The sequence below is a fragment of the Mustela putorius genome, unplaced genomic scaffold (assembly GCF_011764305.1).
Source record: "Mustela putorius furo isolate JIRA1106 unplaced genomic scaffold, ASM1176430v1.1 tig00003913_pilon_pilon_pilon, whole genome shotgun sequence".
Classification (NCBI taxonomy): domain Eukaryota; kingdom Metazoa; phylum Chordata; class Mammalia; order Carnivora; family Mustelidae; genus Mustela; species Mustela putorius.
In genome coordinates this window covers 8,753,134-8,778,117 of record NW_025422060.1, presented here as the reverse complement: position 1 = coordinate 8,778,117, position 24,984 = coordinate 8,753,134, and the positions used below count along the sequence as shown (strand labels likewise).

The 24,984-nt window shown below is 43.5% G+C and overlaps 1 protein-coding gene across 10 annotated transcripts in view; it reads left to right on the top strand.

The window, feature by feature from the left end:
- BEND7 (BEN domain containing 7) overlaps positions 1-24,984 on the top strand; it is a 79,222-nt gene that overhangs the window by 11,098 nt on the left and 43,140 nt on the right. For all 10 annotated transcript variants that reach the window (XM_045069166.1, XM_045069162.1, XM_045069158.1 and 7 more), the window contains 3 exons: positions 15,204-15,506; positions 18,131-18,253; positions 21,839-22,104. In XM_045069166.1, the coding sequence (XP_044925101.1) occupies positions 15,215-15,506; positions 18,131-18,253; positions 21,839-22,104 (681 nt within the window). In that variant the 5' untranslated portion in view covers positions 15,204-15,214. The remainder of the gene's footprint in view (positions 1-15,203; positions 15,507-18,130; positions 18,254-21,838; positions 22,105-24,984) is intronic.

The window sequence follows — 24,984 nt, the reverse complement described above, 5'->3', positions numbered from 1 at the left end:
ACACAGAGTCGAGTCTCGATAATTCTTTTTGAATAAACAAGTAAGTACCATGTTTAAAACATGTTAAAAATGCAATTTGCTGCCAATTATCTGCTGATCAAGTGGGTCAGTCTGTTGTGGCGAGACGGTTTTGTTGTGCAGGACTGTCCTGCGTATTACAAGAGGACTGAATGTTGGCAGCATCAGTGTACATAAATGTCAGGAGCACACCCCCTCACCCCCATTGTGATGATCAGAAATGCCACCTACACATGTTGGCTGGCATGTGGTCCTCTGCAGGACAAGGCTATGGGGTCATTTAGCTTTGAGCAGAGAAATGCTATTACACTGCTTTAGACTATATACCCTTCGTCACCAGCTGTCTCCCAGATGCCCATGTGAAGTGGGCAGAGAGGAGCGGCCAAGGTGGACCCACTCAGCCACATCACCATACCCAGAGCGAGATCAAAGGGCACATTCCATTCACGGTCAGATTACTGAGCCTCCTTTCTATACAAAGTACACCTTGTTACATGCATATTCCATCATATATTTTAAAATCATTAAGAAGTTTAGACAGATTGCCTTTGAGTGTTTCAGACAATCAGTATCCTTGTAAATAAGAATCCATAAAATTGTTTTCTTAGTATTGCTTTTTTTCCCAAACATGTCCAAGTATACTGTATCATTTGAATTGCAAGGGTTTTACAGTGTTTTTTTACTTAGAAATCAAATTTTATATCTGAAAGGTTAATGGAGAAAACTAATTATGCTATCTGGTAACCAAATGTGTGATGAGACATTTGTCTCTGTAATTAACAGCAAGGAACTTTTATAGTTTCATAAAATCGAATGCTACATAGAGGATTCTGTGAGCATTTGTTTGGATGAGGTGTCCAAAGCAGAGATGTTTATGGATGATATAAAGTTGAACTGAAATGTAATGCAGGTGTCTCTGCATCTCACGGCATTTCTCATTGTTGAAATGGAAGCCAGAAGATTAATAACTTTACTTTGTCATGATAAAATAAGTAATGTGTTCTTGGAACAGTGGTACGGTACATAAGTTACTCAGTAATTCCAAGAATTTATTCTGTTCCAGGAATAATATCCTTAACAATTTATTTTTACAGAAAAAGTTGATGCAACATAATAGCCTTATGAAGTTGCTTGTATGGCTAATGGAATTATATCTTAAATGTGACTTTACACCTCCATATAAAATGTAAAGAACCCCACAAAAATGCAAGGTTAAGGTACAAGCTAAAAGTAAAAAGTCAGGAGATGCAAAAGTTAAGGCTCTTCTGTTAACATTAACTCATGCTCATTGCACATATATAATTTTTTCAATTACTAGCAAGACTTTAATGGGTACCGTAATAAGCATTGTGTGAAATACGGTTGAAAAGGAGTTGCTGCTGGAATGTTAGCCTTAGCTTTCTCTGTGCGTTCGCTGTTCTGCTGTCTAGCTCTGCTCTGGAAGACAGAGCCTGCTGCCTTGAGCACCACGACACACACGGCTCAGATCCGACTTGCCTTCCTCTGGTCTGCTTTGGTCAATCTGGGCAAGCAACTTAGTCTTATCCTTTGTTAAATGGGGCGGGTGAGTCCCTGTCTGTCACCTCTGATGAGGATGAGCTGTGTTCCTTTGGGAAAGCTTTCATAAGAAGACATGATTGACTTTAGATGCCCAGTGGCCTCTGCTTCCAACCCTACACACCCCGTGGACTTGAGAATCTAAGAAAGCACAGATGGTCTACATCTTGACCCGTCAGTAGTGTTTTCTTTGTCAGCTCCCCTCAACTGCAGCTTCTCCGCATATCTGATGCTGGAATTTACTTATTCTTGTGTTCATTCTGTGGGTATTTGTTGAGTAGCCATTAGTGCCAAGCTAAAAGATTTTGAAGCTCAGTAGGTTGCGACAGGGAGTTGAAGGATTCCACGGGAACATGGAATGGGGGAGGAGGGGACTCACCAGGCTTGGGGGATTAGGGGATACAGCTTGAGAAGATGACATTCCAGCAGACACCTGAGGGGTAAGTATGGGGCGGGGCTAGAGCCGAGGCTCTATGAAGGCCCGGCAGTGAGAGCACTTCTGGACCACCGAGAGACCTTCCTTCTAAAGGAAAGCAGGGGTGCCTGTGTGGCTCAGTGGGTTAAGCCTCTACCTTCGGCTCAGGTCATGATCTCGGGGTCCTGGGGTCAAACCCCGCATCGGGCTCTCTGCTCAGTGGGGAGCCTGCTTCCCCCTCTCTGCCCACCTCTCTGCCTACTTGTGATCTCTGTCTGTCAAATAAATAGATAAAATTTAAAAATAAATAAATAAAGGAAAGCAGAGGACCTCCAGCTGTCCATTTTGACTACTAATTGGATTGGTATTTAATTGTTCTTAAGTGAGGCCTGGGCACTGGTATTTTTACAGAGATGTCTAGGTGATCCTAACTGCAACCAGACCTGCGAACCAACCCCCACCCCCAAAACCCTGGGTAGACTAAAGGGGATGGGGATGGGGAGGGAACGTGACAAGAGCTGAGACGGGAGAGAGAGACCAAAAAGGTCAGATGTGGAGCTGGGCTCCATCCTGAGGTGGTTGGCATTCCACTGTGGTGTGTCATGTAATGAGGTTTGCGTATCTGAGAGATCACACTGGCCTCAGGGTGGAAGAGGGATTGGAGAGAGGGGCGCGACACTGGAGGTTTTTGGCAGTAGCCCCATCAAGAGATAATGGGGACAGGGGGATGGAGAGAAGTGGAAGGATTCAAAAGTAATTTGGAAGTCACCGTAGGCAGGACTCTATGATTAACTGGCTGTGGGAGGGCAGGGAGAGAGAGAGCTCCCAGGTTTCTGGCTTGAATGGCAGGGTGGGTGCTGTTCAGTAAGGCTCACAGAGGGTCAGCATTAAATATGGTTTTGGACATGGCGTTAAGGCTGCTTTTGAAGTGCACAAGTGGGGCTGTCCAGTGGGCAGTTGGATGTGTGGGTCTGGAGCCCCGAAGTGGGATCAGGGCTGGAGTCCTCACATACAGATGGTCCACGGAGCCAGAGAGAAGATCTGTGGGTCCAGAAAGGGGGTGGGGAGTGAGAAGGCTGCCCAGGCAGCATCCTGAAAACCTTCGACATTTAGGGCAGTGCTTTTCACACCCGTGTTGTGACCTATAAGTGGGTCATGAAATCGATTTAGCAGATTGTCACCCATAGGAGCGAACAACAATAATGGTAATAATAATAACAAAGAGAGTAGAAGAGAAAATGTCAGGGTGCATTGCACGCAGGAAGGATAAATTCACGAATCTTTTATAATTACATACGTAGTGTGTGTGTGTGTGTGTGTGTGTGTGCGCACATGCACATGCATGCATATGAAAGTGTGTGAAATCATGAAAAATGTATTTCTTGCTGTGAACCCTGGTCAAAAAAGGTTGGAACCCACCGACCTAAGCCATGACTGCCTTACCCTTGGAGCTCTGTCATTAGTGTCACTCAGGAAAGGCTACCACTCTCCAGGTGCTTTGGACCCAGACTCAGCGGAGTTCCTGAAATCCTCAGGAAAAAAAGGTGCTGTGAATATGATCCGTTTCTCGTCACCAGGAACACTATTCGCACTGAAGATGAGACAGGACAATAGCGTGTATATAATATAACTAGGAATATTTTAAAATTTTAAATGGCCGAAGAAACAGTGTGGCCTTTTTCTTAAACACGTTCACAATTAACTGGTCTCTGAATGGCATGTGTAAACTGAGGGCTCGGAGAGAGGAGATTTGCACTCTGAGCATTTTTTTTTTTTAAAGATTTTATTTATTAGTCATAGAGAGAGCACAAGGAGGCAGAGTAGCAGGCAGAGGCAGAGAGAGAAGTAGGCTCCCCACTGGACAAGGAGCACGATTCAGGACTCGATCCTAGAACCCCGGGATCATAACCCGAGTCGAAGGCAGCAGCCTAACCGACTGAGCCACCCAGGCATCCCCTGAGCATTCTTTTAGAAGTTTTCTGTACAGGAGAGCAGAGGATTAGCACTTCAAATTCTGTTGAAAAGGACTCTTTCCAGACCAAGTTATGAACATTTTACCTCTTGTTAAATAAAGGCGAGATTTAGGCTAGGCCACTACAGGAATACAGAAGCAGCTCCTATGCTAGTCTTGTTTTATTTAAGCTCTGTCTATTGCCAGCATTCAAAGACTTTTGCTATGTTTCACAGGATCGCGAACATAAATAAATTCTGATTGTGCATCCTCTAAGTGTTAATATTTGGCTTTTGTAGAACTCACAGGATTCACGTGAAACGTGCTGCCAATTTAAAAAGAAATACCTGAGCCTTATTCTCCTTACTTAGAAACAGTACAACTAAGCTGAAATTCATAGATGGTTTGGTGCAATGACTGAATTGTTTCCACCATATGTGTTAACATAACGGGTGGTTAAGGTGCTAACTGGTTCACACAGCACCCAGTGTGTGTCCTCACTGCTTCCTGGATACCACGTGGCTGCATTATTTTGTGAATGGCCTCATTCCTGCCAGTCAGCCTGTTCCTTGAGCGTTTTAGTAGAGTAGTTCATGGACATTGGAGCCTGACCTACCCAGTTTAAAACTCCAATCTCAAAGTCTCTGTTATTTCCTGGGTAAAATGTATTCATCAACATTCAAAACTCTTACCTTGTCATCAGGATTAAAAGTAGGCAGAGTTTGCCCAAGGACGTGGTACATAGTGAGTACTTCATAAATGGTGACTGTAACACTTTTCCCACTACATACTGCCAAATTACTTAAAAAATAATAATAATAATAATAATACAAGGGTTGGGGTGCTTGGCCGGCTCAGTTGGAAGAGCATGTGACTCTTGATCTCAGGGTCATGAGTTCGAGCCCATTAGCTATAAAGATTACTTACACACGTATACACACACACACATACATAAACAAACTTAAAAAAAAAATACAGAATACATGGCTTGTGTGAGCTTCAGAGGAAAGTTATCTTGACCTGTACACCAAGAGGTGCAAAAGAGACTGCACCCCAGCATCCTCTTTCCTTGACTTGCTTTTGCTGCTACCTCTAGCCCCCTTTTTCTCACTCCTGTCCACCTTCGTCTGTTCCTGGGTGACACTGTAAGATGCTTTCATGTCCAAAGCTGCCACTATACCTAGCTTCAGAATACCACAGGGAAAGGATCGTACATAATTCTTCTAGGTCATTTTTTTCTTACCAAAAAAAAAATACGTTTCAAATAATTTCAAAACCATTTTTAAACTTAAAATTGAGAAAGGTGAAAAAAAGATAGAAAGTGAAAAGGAGAGCATCCTGTCCCCATCAGACTCTCCAGTAACAAGCACTGTTAACAATAGAGTTGTTTTTGTGTGTGTTATAATGAAAGGAAAATGGGACTATGCTATATAACGTTTTATAACTTTTTTGCTTAACCGAGGCTCAGTGTATTCTACAAGAACTGAGTGCCTAGCTTGAGGCAGACAGTCAGCCCTGGTTATAAGGTAGTGAATGAAGTCACTGTGATATCAACCATCACAAGTTTACAGTTTGTCTTGCACATACCTCCAAATGACTATAAAAAGGGCTATTTCGTTCTTTACAGGATATGTAAACATGTATCATAATTTCATTATACCAACATGCCATTATTCACTTATCTGAAGCTCCATTGACAAATGTTTGGATGATTTGCAGGGTTTCATGAGTACAATAATGCCATCGTGCATATCCTTGTATATATGTCATGGGTACTTGGTGGGATGTTTCTATAGGATCAATTCCTGGTAGTGGAATTGCTGAATTTCCCTCCAGAAAGGTTCCCTACCAACAGTATGTGAGAGCAACTGTAACCCTACACTTCCACCAAAAATGGGTTTTATGAAGCTACAGTCTTTGCCAAATTAATAGATAAAGAATGTCATTTAATTTTCTTTACATTAATAATTATGGAGATAAAGGGATTTAAACTGTTTCTTATTTTTTAAGATTTTATTTATTTGTCAGAGAGAGAGAGAGAGCGAGCACACAAGGAGGGGAAGTGGCAGGCAGAGGGAGAAGCAAGGAGCCTAATGCGGGATTCAATCCCAGGATCCTGGGATCATGACCTGAGCTGAAGGCAGACGCTTAACCACTGAGCCACCCAGGTGCCCCTGGCTTAATTATTCTTGAACATTGTTTAAAGTGATGGCTTCTGATAACAATGGCTGGAATTACACATCCAAAGAGCATTCAGTTGGACAGCCATGTTGTAGTTATTATAAAAGTTCGTTTTCCATGGTACAAGAGCATTTGGGGGAGCGATTCTGACTCTGGGATTGGTTGGGGAGTTCCAGCTACTCTTTATGTATCACAGCGAGTCTCATGGAAAAACCTTGTTGACTTCCTGACATTGCGGGATAAAGTAAAAGCTTCAGTGACTTTCTGTTGTTCACTTGGCCCACTCCGTGCCTCAACTCCAGCTGAGTTAGCTTGTTTACCATTACCCATTCTGTTTTTCTCTGTGTTCAGTCTTGGCTCGATACCGTTCCCTCTCTCTTCTTTCCAGAAGTGCCCGTGGAAATGCCAGCCGTCTTTACTGACCCGCTCACATCAGGCATCTTCATGACACTGGCTGTTGCGCTCCCGGTTTAAAACGGCCTCTCAATTCCTTGTAATTCATGCAATGTCCAGGACATTTCTCATGTAATCTCTTGGTTTTGTCTGTTCCGTCATGGACGCTAGAGATGTTCTCTTAGAAAGTCGCTGGGTGGGGAGGGGTGGCGCCTGGGTGGCTCAGTGGGTTAAGCCTCCGCCTTCAGCTCAGGCCATGATCTCAAGGTCCTTGGATTGAGCCCCACATCGGGCTCTCTGCTCGGCAGGGGGCCTGCTTCTCCCTTCTCTCTGCCTACTTGTGATCTCTCTCTCTGTCAAATAAATAAATAAAAATTAAAAAAAAAAAAAAAGAAAGAAAGAAAGTCGCTGGGGGGATTCAAAAGCCTGACTTAAAAAGCCAAGTCCTTGGCCTTCTGTAACAGCCCAGCGTCTCCTCCTGCTGACCAGTCCAATTTAACAGGAACCTGCACTTGATGGGTAGAGAGCAGAGCATAACACTGGCATTGATTTTTTAAGGTGAAATATGAAGACTCAAGGAAAATTATTCCCTAGTCCCTTTTTAGGACTTTGCGTCCAAACTTCTTCTATGTGTTTATTCTCCTTTGTAGGTGTTCTTTGAGGGACACATTTGAGAAGCAGTATGACAGCCCATTTTCTATAGCTGTCCAGTTGATTTTATTTATTTATTGAAAAGTAGTTGATGTACAACGTATGGTAGCTTCAGGTGTACGGCAGACAGACAATTCTGTACATTACCCGGTGCTTCCCGTAGACACCAGACAACATGATTACAATATTATTGTTTTTTTTTTTTTTTTTTTTTTAAGATTTTATTTATTTATTTGACAGAGAGAGATCACAAGTAGGTAGAGAGGCAGGCAGAGAGAGAGAGGAGGAGGAAACAGGCTCCCTGCCGAGCAGAGAGCCCGATGCGGGACTCGATCCCAGGACCCTGAGATCATGACCTGAGCCGAAGGCAGCGGCTTAACCCACTGAGCCACCCAGGCGCCCTGATTACAATATTATTGACGAGATTCCTGATGCTACACTTTTCATCCCCTTGTCTTACTGTACAACTGGACTTCTCTCCCTCTTAATCCCCTTCATCTATTTTGCTCATCCTCCTATTCTCTCCTCTCTGGCGACCCCCAGTTCTCTGTGCCTTAAGAGTATGTTTCAGTTTTGTTTGGATGTTTTTGCTTTTTAAATTCCACAGATAAGTGAAAGCCTATGGTATCTATCTGTCTCTGTCTGATTTATTTCACTTCACACGACACCCTCTGGGTCCATCCATGTTGTTGCCAATGGCAAGATCTCATTCTTTTCTTACAGCTCAGTACTAATGCTGTTGGCCCCTTTTGAATCACTAGGCTTTGCTTCATTTCCTGGTCTGTCTTTGCTCTTTGGGCCCTAAAGAGTCGTCTCAAGTTCTTTTTGCTTTGAAGGCCTATTTTCCAGCTCGGATCCATGGCATCCTCTCCTGGTACCTGTCCTGGCTTCATATGCCTTCAATAAAAAGAGCTCCAGCCTCCCACCCTGGCTTCAGGTGGCTTATCCTGGGTGAGCCTTCCATTCATTAGAAGAGAGGCATCGTGTTTTTAAAATTATCTGTACATTCAAGTGTCTGCCCTGCTGGACTGCGCACCCTCACAGTGAGCCACTGGAGCTTATATCTCTTTTCTTTTCCTTTTTTTAGTCCCACAGTATCTCATATTTAGTAGTAGTACAGTAAATATTTATTGAATGGATGAATGAACCTGTTATTCCCTAAATAGATTTGAAAGGATCTTAGTTGCCCTTTAAATGAAAATGCCATGTATATACTGAGCTGCTTAATTATTTGCACTTCTACCTTTCAGTTTAACTGGGTCCCCGCACATGTGCCAACGCACACGCGGCTGAGATACTCCTTACCAGAGTGTTTGATTCAACCAAGCAAATGATTCTGGAGATACTCTTTGCCTCCTTCCGTCTCAGTGGCATTTAGACTCCGTGGTGTGGTGCCCACAGAGTTCCTGAATGCGCTCCAGGGACTGATGCAGGAATGTGTGTTCTGGCATGTTCTCTTTAGCAGGCTTTACTCTGCTTTATTTATTGGGGTCCCGCTTAAGATTGCATTAGAGGAAAGGGCTCACTTGGAAACGATTGCTCTGTAAATTCATGCTTTTCAGACCATTTTTGCTGAGGTAGAATCCCAGTCTTGCCTGTGCTTTGTCAACACGGCTCTCAGCCCTGAGGGTGGCCAGGTGGAAACTTGATAGCCTGTGTGTGTGAGGATGGGCTTGGAACGAGGATGTGGACCTCAGGCCTCCCCACAGCACAGCGTCTGCTTCCCTTTCCTCTGCTCTGAGACTGTTTGTTGAGATTTGTGCTCAAGAAAGCTGTAGCGTTGGCCAGAAGCACCCTGTCCCCTTCTCCTGCTCTCTCTCAGTGCTGTCATTTGAGCTGCTGTGGGGGAGTCTCTTCTACACCGGGGCCCTGTGCTGCTTCTACTAGTGCTTGAGAAGACATAGTTGGACTGTTTAGTATAAATCCGGTCCTCCTAGTGCTTCTTACTGATGTACTCAACTTCTTTATCTTTTAACACTTCGTTACCTGAAAAACACAAGAAGCTTTAAAGCATCCTTTCTTTCTCTCTTTTTTTTTAAAAGAAGTATATTCAGTATTGTGCAACCACCACCTCTGTCCGTTTCCTGAACTTCTTCATCATCCCAAACACAAAAGCATTCTTGTCCCTCCTTCTGCACATGTTCTCTGCTGCATCTCTGCTGCACGGTTGGTGTTTATGGGCTGGAAGGATCAGCTCTTGAAGACCAGATATGCCCAGCCTCCTGCCTAGAAGCTCCAGTGCAATCCATTTCTCCTTTGGTGATAAAGAACAACGTTCTACCCATAACAGCCCATAGTATAGTCGAAGATGAGTCACTGGAAAAACTTTTATTTCTCAGTGAAACACCCAACTCCAGTAACCTGTCCTTGTCCCTTTAACCTTTCCTGTTGACTTTTCATGACATCCTAAAGACTCCCAATGACCTCTTTAAAATAGTACAAAACTGGACATGACAGTATAATGAAGGTCGACCAGTGCCAAATATGGTGGAATGGTCCCTCGGTTCTTTAGGATTCTGTCAGTCCTCCTGTTGAGGCGTGGTACCAAGGGTGGCGCTTCCGTGGTGGACTTCTTGTTGGTGGCAGGAGGGAGGGAGGGCTTGGCAGATGATTCACTTCTGACCAAGGTGACTGTTGCTTGCCCAGGGGTCAGAAGCCCAGGAGGAATGAGGTGACCCACTTTGCCAGCTTGGAAACAGATGAGCTTGTGGCTCTTCTCCTGTGGACATGGGGGTTTCACGCTGTCTGCATGCTGGATTGATAGGAAATGTGGCGTCTCTGTATAAGGTGCCCTTCCACCCCCTGAGTTGTTAGTGAACCCCAGGGGCTTACTCGGCCCAGAGGGCTGGCTACTACTGGTAGTGGCAGTAGCAACTATTAAGAGGATGGCTCTGGAGTCCACTTCATGCCCCAGCCATGAATGCGGTTGCATTCCCAGTTGCCTGCTTATTGTCGGAATTTTCTTTGTCAGAACTATCATTATAACCTCACTCCACAGCAACCTTTTTTTCTTAATTCCCAGTAGAAATCATGGTGTCTCTTAAATGGGTTCTCGTCCTTCACCACCCCCACTGTCCCCATGTCCAGCCCATCACCAGGTCTGTCTGATGAAGCTTCTTCAGGGTCTCTCTCCAGCCGCAGCCCCTCCAGTCCTGACACAGACTCTCAGGTCCTTCACCGAGCCATCAGCAAGGACACTGTAACTAACTGGTTTTCTTTCACCACACCGCATTCTCCATAGTTTTACCAGAATTATTTTTCTATGGGATAGACCTGATTATTTACTGTCCTTCTATTGAAAGAGATATGCATCTAAAATTACCCAGGGTAATAACCTAGTATCTCCCGTGTAAAATTATTCTTCCTTCGCCTGGCATGTATGGCCCTTAATGGGATGACCTTGCTCTACAGTTCAACTTCATCACCTGTCCTTCCCCTTAGAGAGCTTGAACTCCTGGCACACAGAACCGCCGTTGAGGAAGAAGGGGAAAGGGGACAGCTCTGGGGCATCTGCTCAGACAAGAGTAAGCTTTCTCCTGGGGCCGGAAGTGTGATGTTTTGGGGAGCCACCATCTCCAGCCCCAAAGGGAGGGGCTTCAGGGAAAGCAGGACCATCAGGGAAGGTCTTTAGCTTTAGCAGGAAGAAAATCATTGGCAAATAGTAGGGTAGTTCGCTGGTTTAAGTCCTGCGGCACGAGGTCCACAATGTTAGAGGTCAACGGGCCAGGAAAAATCAGGACCATTTTTCAGAACAACCGATCAATATAAAGCATTCTGGGTAAAAAATGTCAAGAGATTTGGAGAGGGGCTATCTTTTAATTTGTGCCAGATGATCTTTACATCTCTGAGGCCCAGAAAGTGCTTGATAAATGTTTGTTGAACAATTTATTTCTGTGACTTTTTTCACTTCACTCTATGAGTATAGTGTTTGCTTATAATGTTAGTATTACATTTAATTCTACTGGATTCATTCTGGTTTCAAAAAGCCATTTCTTTCATTCACTTAGGAAAATTTTATGGACTACATACCATGCATCTACATGAGAACATTTGTAGAGCAAAGATAGGATAACTGTTCTCTGTGAATCTTCATAGTAAGACATTTAGAGGTAGACACCGGGTGGCTCAGTGGGTTAAGCATCTGCCTTCGGCTCAGGTCATGATCCCAGGGTCCTGGGATGGAGCCCTGCGTCGGGCTCTCTCCTCAGTGGGGAGCCTGCTTCGCCCTCCCTCTCTCTGCCTGCCTCTCTGCCTTCTTGTGATCTCTGTCTGTCAAATAAATAAAAATCTTAAAAAAAAATAAACTTCATTTTTAAAAAAAGATGTTTACACATAATCTCTTACTATATATTTGTATGTTACCAGCTTTTTCTTTTATCATCCCAGACCATGATGATTTGTGTAGCAAATCCTTCCCTCCTGGCCAACTTAAGAGAGATCATGTATGATCTCTGTGTTGCAAGACTTTGTATGTATTATTATGTAGACCCATCATATGTAGGATTATTATTATGATATACCTGTATGTTGTTTATGCAAAGAAAAGTGATCTGGTAGAGTCTGGAAATTTAGCCCAAGATGGAATTCATTCTGCAATTTTTTTAAAGACCTTGTCCAAACTCTCAAAAGGATTTTAGTTGAGGTTGTTATACCTTTTAGTAAAATTTCTTTTTGTCTTTCCTAAAAAGATTCAGCCCCTTGGAGTTGAGTGTAAGTAAAGACATAGATTTGGAAAGAAATGAAGAAAGTGTGCACGTTTCCTTATAGAATCATGCTTGCGGAGCTTCCTTTTCCTGGCATTAAACATGGCGAAGAAGCTGACCGATCCCAACTGGAAAGACAAGTAAAGTCAACTAATGCTTCCCATCTCAATCTCTTACATACTTTTCACCATTTCGTTTTAAGTCAAAGAACCTGTGCCCTCTCAGCCTGCCTGCTGCGTTCGGCACCCACTCCATCCCAGTTTATGTCCGTTTACTCGGATGGTTTGATCTCTGGCTCTCGTTTCTGACCCTCGCTCCATCTTCCCCCCGTGGGGAAGGTTCTCCGCTCTCTCTGCCAAAGACCGCCATCGCCCGTAGGTGTAGCAGGACTCCAGGACATCTTCTTCAGGTGGGATTTTCAGTGCTACTCCCTGCTTCTCTGGCCAAAGGAAGGACAGTTCAGTTACCCCGACGACATGTGCACACATCCATCTGGTTGTCCTCTAGGGATGCCCAGGCTGTCTCTTCTGAGGAGCTTTCTGAGCTCAGCCTTCCTCCGCCTTCCCCGCTGACTTTCCCCTCATTGACTGCAGCAGGTCGCTGTCTTCTGTCCTTTGAGATCCTCTGCAGGCAGATAAACTGTGAGCTGTCCTCCTTCCCAGCACTGTGTCTTCCTCCTTGGGCCCCACCGGGTCCTGATTTGTTGTCATTTGGTGGGTTTTTGTTGTGACTTCAGAAGAAATGTTTCTAAACATTGCTGAGATGGCCCCTAACCAGAGGCTCCCTGCATACTCTCATCTCCTCTTGCAGACTCAACTTGTAGGGCTGAGTTCTGACCCTCCCCACAAACACAGAAAGCATATGAAACTCAAGTGGCCTGTTCATTCATTCTGGTAATTTTCAGAACTAAGAAACTCAGATTGTGACAAAGCACATTGGCTTTTAGCATGTCCCAAATCCGGTAGCTTTCTTTCTCTCCGTCTGAGGACAGCCCTCTATCGTCGAGCTCGATCTCCAAAGCAGAGGTGGAAGCTCTGAAGAGAGAGCATCCCTTTAGCTCGATGTGTCAGGGTTCGTGCAGAGAAGCAGGTTGGCACCAACCGGAGGAGCAGGCAGAAGGCGGCCGAGTGGGCACAGCTCCTGCCAGGGTGCCAGGAGGGGGGGCGTGGCAGCCACCAGCCGTGCCCGCGGAAATCAGCCGGTGCGCGGCCTCCCGTATTGAGAAGATGGAGGAGAAAAACCCCGCAGGAAAGCAGCTTCTTGCCCAGACTGTGCTGGTCACCAGCCAGGAAAGTATGTGTTTGGGTGCTGAAACTAACACCACGTTTGTGTGCAGCTTTCCTTCGGAATTCCTCCCCGAGCTCTTCCAGACACACCCTGTGCCGGAGATATCCTGAGGAGGTCGTAAATTTTGCTGGCTCTGCATTATTTAAATCGTGCTTAGTCATTCATTCTCCTAAGATCTGGCATATCACTTACTGTTTCTGTGTTGTCCTTTTTGCAGGTGTTCGAGGTAAAAATAGTTTCATCACAAATGAAAATATTTCTCCCCTCAAGCAGACACCAACACATAACGATATTGTAAAGTTGGAAATCTGTGCCATTTGTGTTCACCCATGTTAGGTAGTAAAGGCAGAATTAATACTTTTATTACCTTTTTAAAAATTGGAGATACTTATCTCAAAGCAGTATATAAAATTTCCTTATATTCAATAATATATCCATATATTAATTAGCTAAATATCTAGCTAGGCAACACAAAATACCTAGATTCATTATACAGTTACCAATTCTACAAAGAAATCTGGCTTATATGATGCTAAGTGCATTAAAATATCATTATAGTAAATGTGCTGTATTTATCTGCCAGAGCTGTGCTTTTCCTGATAGATACTTTCTATAGATCTTTTGTTTTCAGCATAGTTTAAATTTCAAGCATTTAATGGAGTGACCGTGTGAGACTTTTATTTTAACTCCCAGATATGGGCGTGGGGTGCAGAAATCCTGGCATAAGACTTCCACTTTAACACCCAGGGGAAAAAATCCACTTCTCTCAATCTTTGGGAGGACACCAGGTGATGCCCACGGTAAAAAGACAGGAGGTCCAAAACAACTCCTCATAGCATCTTCTAATGTTATTATATACGGAAACAATTTTATACCTAATATTAGACTTTAAGTAGTATTTATTGTACCCCCAGTGCAATCTAGAGATACCTTAGTTCAAAAACAAAATCCCTTTAGGGAAAAAGAATCTTAAAGCCATTGTAAAAGTTCTGGAGATCCGTTGCACAACAATGCAAATATCATTAACTGAACTACACACTTAAAAATGGTTAAGATGGTGAGGTGCCTAGTGGCTCAATTGGTTAAGCCTCTGACTCTTTATTTTGGTTCAGGTCATGATCTCAGAGTGGTGAGATCGAGCCTCTCATTGGGCTCCCTGCTCAATGGAGAGTCTGCTTCAAGAGTCTCTCCCTCTGCCCCTCCCCCCACTTGCTCGAGGGTGTGTGTGGATGCACGTGCTCTCTCTCTCTCAAATAAATCTTTTTAAAAAAATGATTAAGATGGTAAATTTTATGTTGTGTGTTTTTTAACCGTAATTGGGGGGAAAAAGTGAAGACACATAGTTACAAAGTGGATGGCAGTAGATTTGGTCTGGGTAGGTCCAGGAAGGCATAGTTGCAGGGACGTCTCCCCGTGTGAGTCAAGGCTGGAGAAAGACAAAACCCTCTCCTCCATTGCCTTGGATATCTCTCTGCTCCTACACTGTCATTTCTGAAGGTGATGCCTCTAGCAACAGCATCATACTGGGGTGTCTCCTGTGCCGACAGCCTATTCTCCGAAAGCTCTCTGTCCCAACCCATGCCACATATTCTTCCTGGTACTTGCACCTGCCGGCCCGGTGGGTGAGCGGGCTGGCTGGCTTCCACATCCAACCCAAGTGAATGTCTGCGGCAGAGCCAAGCCCGGGCTTTCAGTCCTATTGTCCCATCGTGGGTCTTTTGCCTCAGCTCATTTTTCTTATGACACCCTCCCTCAGAGGGAATTTAAGATGTGTTCCAGAGGAAACCTGCTCAGGAAAAGTTATTTTATCCTAAGAGAACTTAGCCAGAAAGAAAATTAAAATGAGATGCACCAGGAATATGATGGGTTGCTTGAGACCATAACCAGTTTTCTTGCCTTTAATTTTTATAGATTACTTAAGTTTCTGAAAGCTTGCTTCTGAACTCAGGAATCGTTCCCATTTCCAAAGAAGGGGTGTGTTTTTTGGCAGTGGATTATTTTTTCTTCTGCTCATGCACAGTGATCTCTTTGGCCCTGTTTCCATTAGGAGATGAAAGCATGGAAATTAAAAAACAAATCACAGGAATGAGAAGATTACTGAATGATAGCACTGGGAGGATCTATCAACGTGTAGGCAAAGAAGGAGAAAAATTAAAAGAAGAACCCCAGGATTTGGATGCAGTCTGGCCTCCACGTTTGAACTCCTCTGCTGAGGCCCCACAGAGCCTCCACCCTCCTTCACGTGGTGCATGGAATGAGTTACCACCCCCCAGTGGGCAGTTCTCAGGGCAGTATGGCACCCGCTCTAGAACCTTCCAGAGTCAGCCCCACACCACTGGGAGCTCCAACGGTATGGTCATTATCAGACATTGAGAATGCTTGTGGGGGTAAGGGGTGTGTCTGAATGTGTTTTATTTCTACATGTTTAGCATGGTTTTGAGTTCAGTACATTAAATCCTTCCCTAGTCACCTGCCTTGACTGAGTAACGCAAAGGGTATAAAAAACCAGATTGAGAAGCAAGACTGAGGCTCTATGTTAGAAGTAAGGATTTCTTAGTAGAGATTTCAGCCCTTTAAAAAGTGAAAGCTATTACTTGCCAACATGCAGATACTTTTATCACAAGAGACTGAACATTAGGGCAGAAGGAGCTCCCCTTTGTCATCAAAGGGACCTTCCAGTCATATGTATATTATGATTACATCCTATTCTTTTTTGTTTTTTGCTTTTCTTTGTGAGCACAAGACTTGTGGTGAAAGGAAGGGGACACATATCCCAACATCCTAGTGACACCTTCGCTTTTATGGCACGTTCCAGCAACAGCAGCAGGTGACCCTTGTTGTGGGGCAGGCTTCATTGGGGCTGAAAATTATCCCTTTAGAATAAAATTTCCTTAATTTAAATTCCTAATTGTTCAGAAAGAAATTAAATGGCATTTTTTTCCCCCAGAGCTTAAAGAAATTGAAATTTTTTTTGGATGTGTTAACTTTCCATTCAGTAACCTTGGATTTTAGTTGTCCCATAAATTATATATGGATGTGCAGATCTCTAGTTTTCAGAAAGAGAACAAGAAAAAGCAAGACTGCATTTTTCATTTTCCTTGAAAAGTTAAGGGTTTCCTTTTTCCATTCATTATTTCTTCAAGAAGAAAACTGTTTTGATTATTTTTTAACACAATTTGCAGTAACCAGTTCAGAGGCATGAAAAGCCATCCCGAGGCGCAGCTGATGAGACAGGAGGGACCCCAAGAGACGTACGGGGAGTCTTCTCTTTCTCTCAATATTGCATAAGCCAGATCACATTCACGTGCTGGCATGCTTCCAAGTTAAGGGGACATGGCTCTTCAAAGACTCCTCCATAAAAATAAGAAGTCAGTTCTCTTTAAAATTAGAAAATGATTTATAACAAGCTGGAAAGGGTTGATTTGGTCCTCTAAAAATGATAAAGACAGTACTTAGCATAGTGACTAGGAATATTCTATAAGACCCTCCTAATTTGACTGCCATGGAAGAAATGGTAAGAGAAATAGGACACCCTTAGGTGTATATGAAGTTAGTTCACCCAACATCAATAAGTTGTGTGTAAAGAGTGTTCTGTTTTACAGCATACAACAAGGATGGTGGATTTACTTGGAGAAATGTTATTAATGTTAAAAGTTACAAACATAAATCCCCCCCATATTGGTTTGAAAACAGATTTTTTGTGTTTATTGTTTGCTTATTTTCAGTAGACATTCATCATCTATAACTGACTACCTCGAATTTCATTGAAATTGTTTGCAGTTTTTAAAGTTATAACATTTCTGTTTGCTACAACTTTGAGTGTAAATAATTACGGTACCCCAAGCCTTAAGTTGTCCGTACGTGAAGTTTTTTGTAGTATCCTCAAATAATGCATACCGTAGAATTAAAATTGCATTTAATGTATAATAAAAGATACTATTAGATCCAATCCTTCGAACTTTCCCATTGCGCCTAGGGACAACCTAAGTAACTGCAGCACATTTCCAGTTCCCAGTGGTCGGGCTGGATACAGGCACTAGAGGGAGTGCTGCTGAAAGAGGGATTTTCCAAATGTTCCCCTGTATCCATCCCAAGGACAAGGGGACAACCTCTGTTTACTTTAATAGGACAGTTTTATTAAGGAAAAGATACTAAATTGCAACAGAGATAAAGAGGCTAAAGTGATGGAAATGTAAAACATGGGGATGGAGAAAAGATGTATGAGGATCTCCTTCATTAAGGTGGAGGAAAGGGAACACACCCCCGGCTCGGAATCCACTGAGTCTGAATACAGCCTCCCATGTACATTATGCTCCCCCCGCTCTTCCCCGCCCCGATGTCCCACCCCCCAGAGAGTGTTCTAAAAGTTTTAATGTGTTGACAGTTCTTAATTTAGGGAAATACTAGAAAAACTATATATTTTTTAAAAGATTTTATTTCTTTATTTGACAGAGAGAGAGACAGCAAGAAAGGGAACACAAACAGGGGGAGTGAAGAGGGAGAAGCAGGCTTCCCGCCAAACAGGGAGCCTGATGTGGGGCTCGATCCCAGGACCCTGGATCATGACCTGAGCTGAAGGCAGACACTTAATGACTAAGCCACCCGGGTGCCCCGAAAAACTGTTTTTTTTTTAATAGTTAAACAGATTTCATTTTTAACGTGAGATTTTAGAACAGGTGTGTCCCAGGTTTTTCTGGAAGGCCGTTCTTTTCAGAACTCATATTTTTGTACAATGGAGTGTGTGTTTCTAGTGAATTTTTACAGTGCTGTCCCCTGAGATGCACCGGTGTGGCACTAGGGAGGCCTGCTGTGAGCGAGCGGGGGCCTCCGACATTCAGGTGGTAACCATTATTAGGTCCATATCCCTTGGGCACTGTCTCATACTACTGTCAAGATACCTTCTTCCCCCTCCCCACCCCTTTGTAATTTTGTTGTTGATGCTTGGAGTGGGCCATTCTCTTCTCTGATGCTTAGGAGAACTTCCGGCCATGAATTCGTCCGTTGGATCAAACTGCTGTACTTGCAATTGCCAGTCGACGTTGCAGGCCATCCTCCAAGAACTCAGGACCATGCGGAAATTAATGCAAATTCAAGCAGGTATCGAGACCAGGCCGGGGAGGAGGCTTGTGACGCCTTAGGCCTCTTGGGCTGGGACGGTTATTGTGCTCTTCGTACCTGGTTCTTCCCACCTTGCTGTCCGCTGTGCTTTTTTGTTTCCTCAGCTTTTACTCCAACACGTTTTTCCCATAGCAACTCTAACAGGTTTCTCATCGCTGATACTACTTCTCACACGCTGGTGCACACGTGCTCCTCATAGTTTACTCCCTCATCTCCAAGGCCTTGACACGTGTCAGTTAACTGAGTTTTGAAAACAGTCATAAGTGAAGGTGGGCATAGTTCTTCAGCTCACTTTCCCTGTGTGAGTCAGCAAGGAAGTTCACCTCAGAACAAAAGCATGGCTGACTTCTCTTACCTCCTGAGGTGCTCCATTTGGGGGCTGCGTGTGCGTTGGCAACTCCCACGCCTGTCCCCCTCCCTTGTGGGGTGCAGCGCGACAGAGGGGAAGCCGCGCACTGTCATACAGGGGCTGGAGGGCACTCTCGGGGCGCGGGCTGTCCTGGAAGAGACATTCACGAGCATAAGCACATGAGGTGTTGCCTCTTAGGCCCTGCTTCTGACTTGTCTCCCTAATATTCAGCATATAGAAGCCCAAAGACACTGGGCGTCCTGTCTTCCTTAGTTACACGATGCGTCTTCTGTTCTCACTCTTGTTAGTCAAGTGGAGGGGTGGAAGAGCCATGAGTCTGCAGGCTGGGGTCAGGGTCCTTGCTCTCCTCATGAAGCTGTGTGACTTCTCTGCTCTCACATTTATCCTCTGGAGCAGGAACGTTAATCTCTAACTCGCAGGACGGTTTTCAAAATAGGATGAGTTAGTAAACGTAAATGAAGTCTGTAAAGCATGATACAGGCAGCAGCTATTTCATTAGTGTTGTACTAAAGACCAGGAGCGGGTTCACCACAGCGGCTGTGGTGTTTAATCTCCATCAGTGGTGGGGGGCGGGATACAACTTTCTGGTCACAGGTCCAGAAAATACTAAGTCATTTCATTAAGGCCTCCTCTGGTGAGGGAAGACTGGTCCCTGAGCAGGAAATAGTACAGTCATATACGGTCAGCCTTCCCATCCCTGCACTGGAAAGAGATTCAGGAAGGTCGTCCTTCCAAAACCGTACTTGGCACCATTTGGTGAATTCTAGTAAAATTATAATATTCAGTGATGTGGTTTTGATATAAAAAGCTTAATACTTAGACACGCTCATCACCCAAGAGCACAGGAAAGGAAAGTGAGCAAAAGGGCCCCTGAGAAGCAACATCTAATTGTTTGTGCTGAATTTGGTTTTAGCCCGAGGAAGGAATAAACATTTTGGTGAGGCCAGTAGGCGTTCACTCATCTTGTTCCAACACAACAACCCATGTTCTTATTGACCTGGCAAAAGTTAACATCTCTTAAATGAGGAATACAGAAAGTTTACTTCATGATGTACAGGTTCTTTTCTCGGAGGAAGAGTTTGGTAGCACTTAAAAAAATATGCATATGAAATTCTAATGATTTATTTTGTTACTTAAGCTCCTTACTACCGAAATGGCAAACTACAAATTGCAACCATTTAAATCCTTGACTGAAGCCCTTTTGGAATCTATTAAGTAAATGCCACTTTGTCACCGTGTTTTCTTTTCTGAACCTTTGCAGATTAGGCTGGTAAAGATTCCAGAGCTCATAGGAAAGCAGAAAGGATAAACTGAAAAAATTACTCTTCTTTAATTTCCTTAAACTTAAGAATCTGTGTTGTGTGGGTAGATTGACTTAAGGCTTATTGCCTGTAACATGTATATTTAAATTATATTTAGAAAGTTTCACCTTTGCTTGAGGGAGAAGACAAGGAATACGATAAAATGATAAGATCTGGAAGCAACCGAGGACAACTGTGTCTAGACTTGCCAACGGAGGAGAAAAACTCAGATAGTCTCTGTGTTCTTTAAAGCCAAAGCATTTTCACTTCTACTTTAGAATAGCGAGACTTGGAGAGGTGTGAGTCCTAGACCACTGAGAGCTGATTCCCTTGTCCGCTTGACTTTGGGTGTGGAGACCTGGCCTTCGGTCAAAGTCCAGAGAAGAGACAAGAGTTCTTCTCTCGGGCTTGTACACTGGAATTACCTTCAGAGCTTTAAAAAAAATCTAAGTGCCCGGGTGTCATCCCTGCAAATTCCAATTCAGTTAGTCTGGGGTAAGGCTGAGGCACGGACTTTTTTTTTTTTTTTTTTTAAAGGCTCCCGGGTGATTCTAATGTGCAGTCAAGGTCAAGCTCCAATGAACAAGACTAATTACTGCACAGGTGGCTAAAAACTGTTTCAGTGCTCCTATGAAGTGCAAGTAGTTGGTTTCTTTCTTTCTTTCTTTCTTTTTTTAAAGTAATCTCTGTACTCAACGTGGGGCTCAAATTTACAACCCCAAGATCAAGTTTGCCCACTCTTCCAGCTGAGCCAGCCAGGCTCTCCAAGTAGTTCATTTCTAATACTTGTAAATTTCTTGCCAGTCTAGAGATGCAAATACCAAGTTCAAAGTATAAATACCCTTTATTTGCAAACTGATAGGAGATGATCCATATTTATGTGCATTTAAAGATCTTTGGTTTTCATTTGGCTTCTTTCTATAAAAAAGCAGGCATATCCTCTGATCATATTTAGTAAGCCATATTGATACATGAAGATTTAAATAATGATGCCGTATTTTTCTCTAACACTTTCCATAAGAATATTTCTAAATGGTTAACAAACATGATTTGCCAAAGAGCGTCTGTGAAAACTGTACTTAGTATCCTTGGTTTCCTTAAGTGTAGATCCAGTACTGGTACTTGGCCTTTGTTCGGTGCTTTCGTCTTTGGAACTCCCTCTTGTTTCTGGATTTTACTGGTCTTCTTGACTTGCGCAGAACTATGTCATTCCTATCTTTTAGCTACCTAAAACCAAGGTATGGAGGGCAGCCTGGGCAGAATTCAGTAGTGAGTGTAAGGCTGTGGAGATAGCTGATGTGTGGACAGTATGGGTTTGTGCGGAAGCAGTAACTGTCCCTGAGAAATGACCAGCAGGCTTTGACCACATATGGAGTAGTCATTCCAGACTCGTTCTTTAGTACATGGTCACCATTGCTCAGTCTTAGTCAGTTTTGGTGTCTGTAGGTTGCTAGCAGTTGATCATTTTATCCTCAAAGGACAATTAGAACATTCCTGAGTTTGGCTTACCAGGAAGCACGGACAGCTACACCTGAAGTTAAGTTCTGGGTTCCCATTTATATAAAAATGTCCTGCGACTTGTGAGATCAGGCTCAGGTATTTTCCTACGGCTCATCAACCCTCTCTTCCCCGGAGCCCAGCTGCAGCAGTCAGTGTCATCATTTACCAGCGTGGGGGACAGAGTTTTCTCTGGGTTACTCTCCTGCGTGTACAACTCGACAATGCTCCAGAGACCACCTTTGGTGACCTACAGGTCCCACGGGAGATTGCCTTTGGTCTGCTTCCTTGACTGAACCCTGTTTCAGTCTCAGCTTGTGGAACATGTAGATGGGTGATAATTTCTCCTAAGTTAGACTCAGGTGCCTGTACCCTATTTTTGTTCATTCTCCACAGTTGGAACCCAAAACAGACAACAACCCCCAATTTCCCTTATATGCTCCCAGCGAACTGCTGTCTCACGCAAGAGAAATAAAAAGAAAAAAGTGCCCCCAAAGACCGTTGAACCTCTGACCGTGAGGCAGAAGCCTGGCGTGTTAGAAATGGAGAAGAAGACAGCCGGGGCCTCTGAGCAGCCTGGCCCCCAGGCTGCCGAGCCCCCCTCTGCCGGGGAGAACCGCGTGCTGGGATTCGGCATTGTCCTGGAGTCGCCTGCCTCAGATGTAAGTCTATGTTCTCTCGCGGCTGACACTAAGCTGACGTCACTTGCAGGAATTTTGTAGCATTGTACACTTTCTCCGTAGCTGGTTCCTCGCAAGAACACTAAAGAAACTTGCAAAAGATATGTGGGAAAGAGGAAAGGAAGACTATCAATAATTTCCTTGCCTAGAATTTTCTCTTCCCCAAATCTTCTACTTTCTCTATTTGAACCTGCCTCCAGCATTTATCCCTGCACGGAGGCTGATGGAGTAAATAATCAGCTACTAATTTCTTGAACAGTTTTAATTCTGATGTGGCCGTTTTCAATTTCCTCATCGTAGAGAGCTAAAGGAACATAATTAAATCCTTTGTAAATGGGCATAAATGAACAGAGCCTTACAGATAAGGTCACACCTTTCTAGAAACACAAACTAATAATAAAGAAAAAGAGCAGTAGTGCTAATTCTATTTTACAGATGCAAGCCACACTGCTAATTAGGTCGCAGTGCCATGCCATTTACTCTGTGTAATGATAGGTTAACGCTCTGCAAAGGTTTTTCTATTTTAATATCCTAGCTAGAAAGTTGGTGCAGTCCCAGATGTTGGATGACATCTAAGATATCCATCCGACCAGCCATTTTATAGCCCTATGATCATAAACTCATGTCTTTAAGAATATGCATCTTTGCAACTGCACACGCTTTTCACAACATCTTTATCTAAGTACATGGATGCGAGCCCCATCTTGTTGGGGGAGTTCTTAAAATAAACAAGAATGAGTGATCTATTATTATCAGTTTGCATAGGATGAGAATCCTGCTGAGAACACCCACAAGCCTATATGGGATTGGAGTTCAGCCCTACCTTTTAAACTTTAAATAAAAAATAATTGCTATTAAAAAAAAAAAGTGTTCCCTTTGAAATTGCAGTTTGCTAGTATGTATCCACATTGGGTCTTTACTAAAGGGAGGTGACATTCTTAGACTAGAAAGTCATTTGAACTTTTGCCCAGTCCTTAGTGTGAAAGGGTTTTCTTGTTTTTGTTTTTGTTTTTGTTTTTTATCTTTGAACGCATGCTAAAATTATGAAACAGGTCTTATCAACTCAAAACTAAACTTCAAAAAAAATCACTAATGTTGATAATGTTCTACCCCAGGCCAGTCAGCTGATTTGATTATATCATATGCTTACTGCAACTAAGGCCCCGGTTTCAAAACACAGATAGATCACATATTTGGAAACAGAGGTGAATTATTCCATGACACAAAGTACATTCCATCTTAAGCAGTTTTCGTAAAACTTTTATATTTTTCTTGAACATTCCAAGAGTTCTTTTCTGATAGACACTAATGTATCAGGAGCCATCATTCGAATGGTGTAACCCATCTCCTAAATGGGTCACTTCCATGCTAATAACTGAACTTCCTCCTTTCTTTATTTTTAAGCTCCAAATATACTTCAGAGGTAAATTGAGGAAGATCTGATAAAAGTCTTATGTACACTAATAAAACAATAGAATTTTACCAATATCAGCATAATTTTGTTTATATGCCAAATAAAAACAAATTGCCTTTTATTCATAATTATTTTTGCTAACAAGAGCTGTTAAATTAAACAAAGCACATTCAGAATTGTCCATGAAAACTCAGTTAGATGCTGATTATCTTTGAATGAAGAATAACATGCTTCTAAAGGCAAAAAATATATAGAGATAATTATCTTTACATTATCCAGCTGATATACCATCCAATTCATCTGTTCAGCAGAAACTATACCGGCGCCAAGAGCTCTGTGCAATGAATCCCATCAATGGGTGAGGCAGTTCTGTCCACAGATGGTGTTCACTGGCATTAATGAGCCAGCTTCCACGGTCGCTGGGCAGGGCAGGTATGGGGGACAGGGGAGGGTGTGTGAATTGACTCCCTTAGTGGACAGAATCATCAGTGCAAAGGCATCTAGATTTAGGTGCCCTTCTATTCTTTATTATTTCTTAGCCATGGTCCTTTTAAATCTGGTGGAAATCCAGAGGAGAAAATAGGAAATACGTAGTGATCTTGTAGGAATTGTTCGATAGAGTGAATATGAGAAAATGAAATATAATTGGATTATATATAAGTGGATGGGAATTTGTGGATTTGAAGATGGCCCCTAGGAAGTACCCAGCAATGGGAGGATTAGGTCCAAAGCTGTAGGATTGGGCAAGTGGCCCAAGACTGCTGGAACAGCTGTCTGACCAGCACTGGTAGTGGATGATGATACAAAGGTAGTATGGGGCCAGGTAGTGAAAGCCCTACTATGCCATGCCGATACCCTCGACCTTCATCTTGTGGACACTAGGGAGCCATTGCAAGTTTCAAGTAGAGGAATGATCACACCTGTGTGTTAAGAGTGGAGAGTGGCACTGCCTTGTAGATGAGAGGGAGATGGAGAAAAGATAGTAGAGACCAAGAGACCAGGAAGAAGACAGAGTCGGTCAGGTCTGGGAAGGTCTACATGAGCAGTGAGCCTGCAGAAAGAGAAAGGAGCCATTTAGGAAGTGCACAGAGGCCTTGGTGGCTCGGTCGAAAACAACCCCCACATTTCTCTTTTGGATAACCAGGTGAGGCCCTCGGTTAACTGAGATGTAGGGGAAGCAAGGGCAGAAGCGGGCCTTCAGCTCCAGATGGGAAGCACAAGTAAGTTTGTATCGCAAAAAGGTTCTTGGGTCTTTAGGACGGTGGCAGGAAGATTAGAGCTAGAAGCAACAAGAAAAAGACATGTAAAACTTGTGCTTTCACGGCATTGTTAGGTGTAAAAATTCACATTAATTTTTTTTTCATTCACAGTGTAAGAAGTCCTCTGTTTTGCACCGTGACTTTTAGGGTCACCCCAATACAGATTTGTCTAGGGGCCGTGCAGGGCCT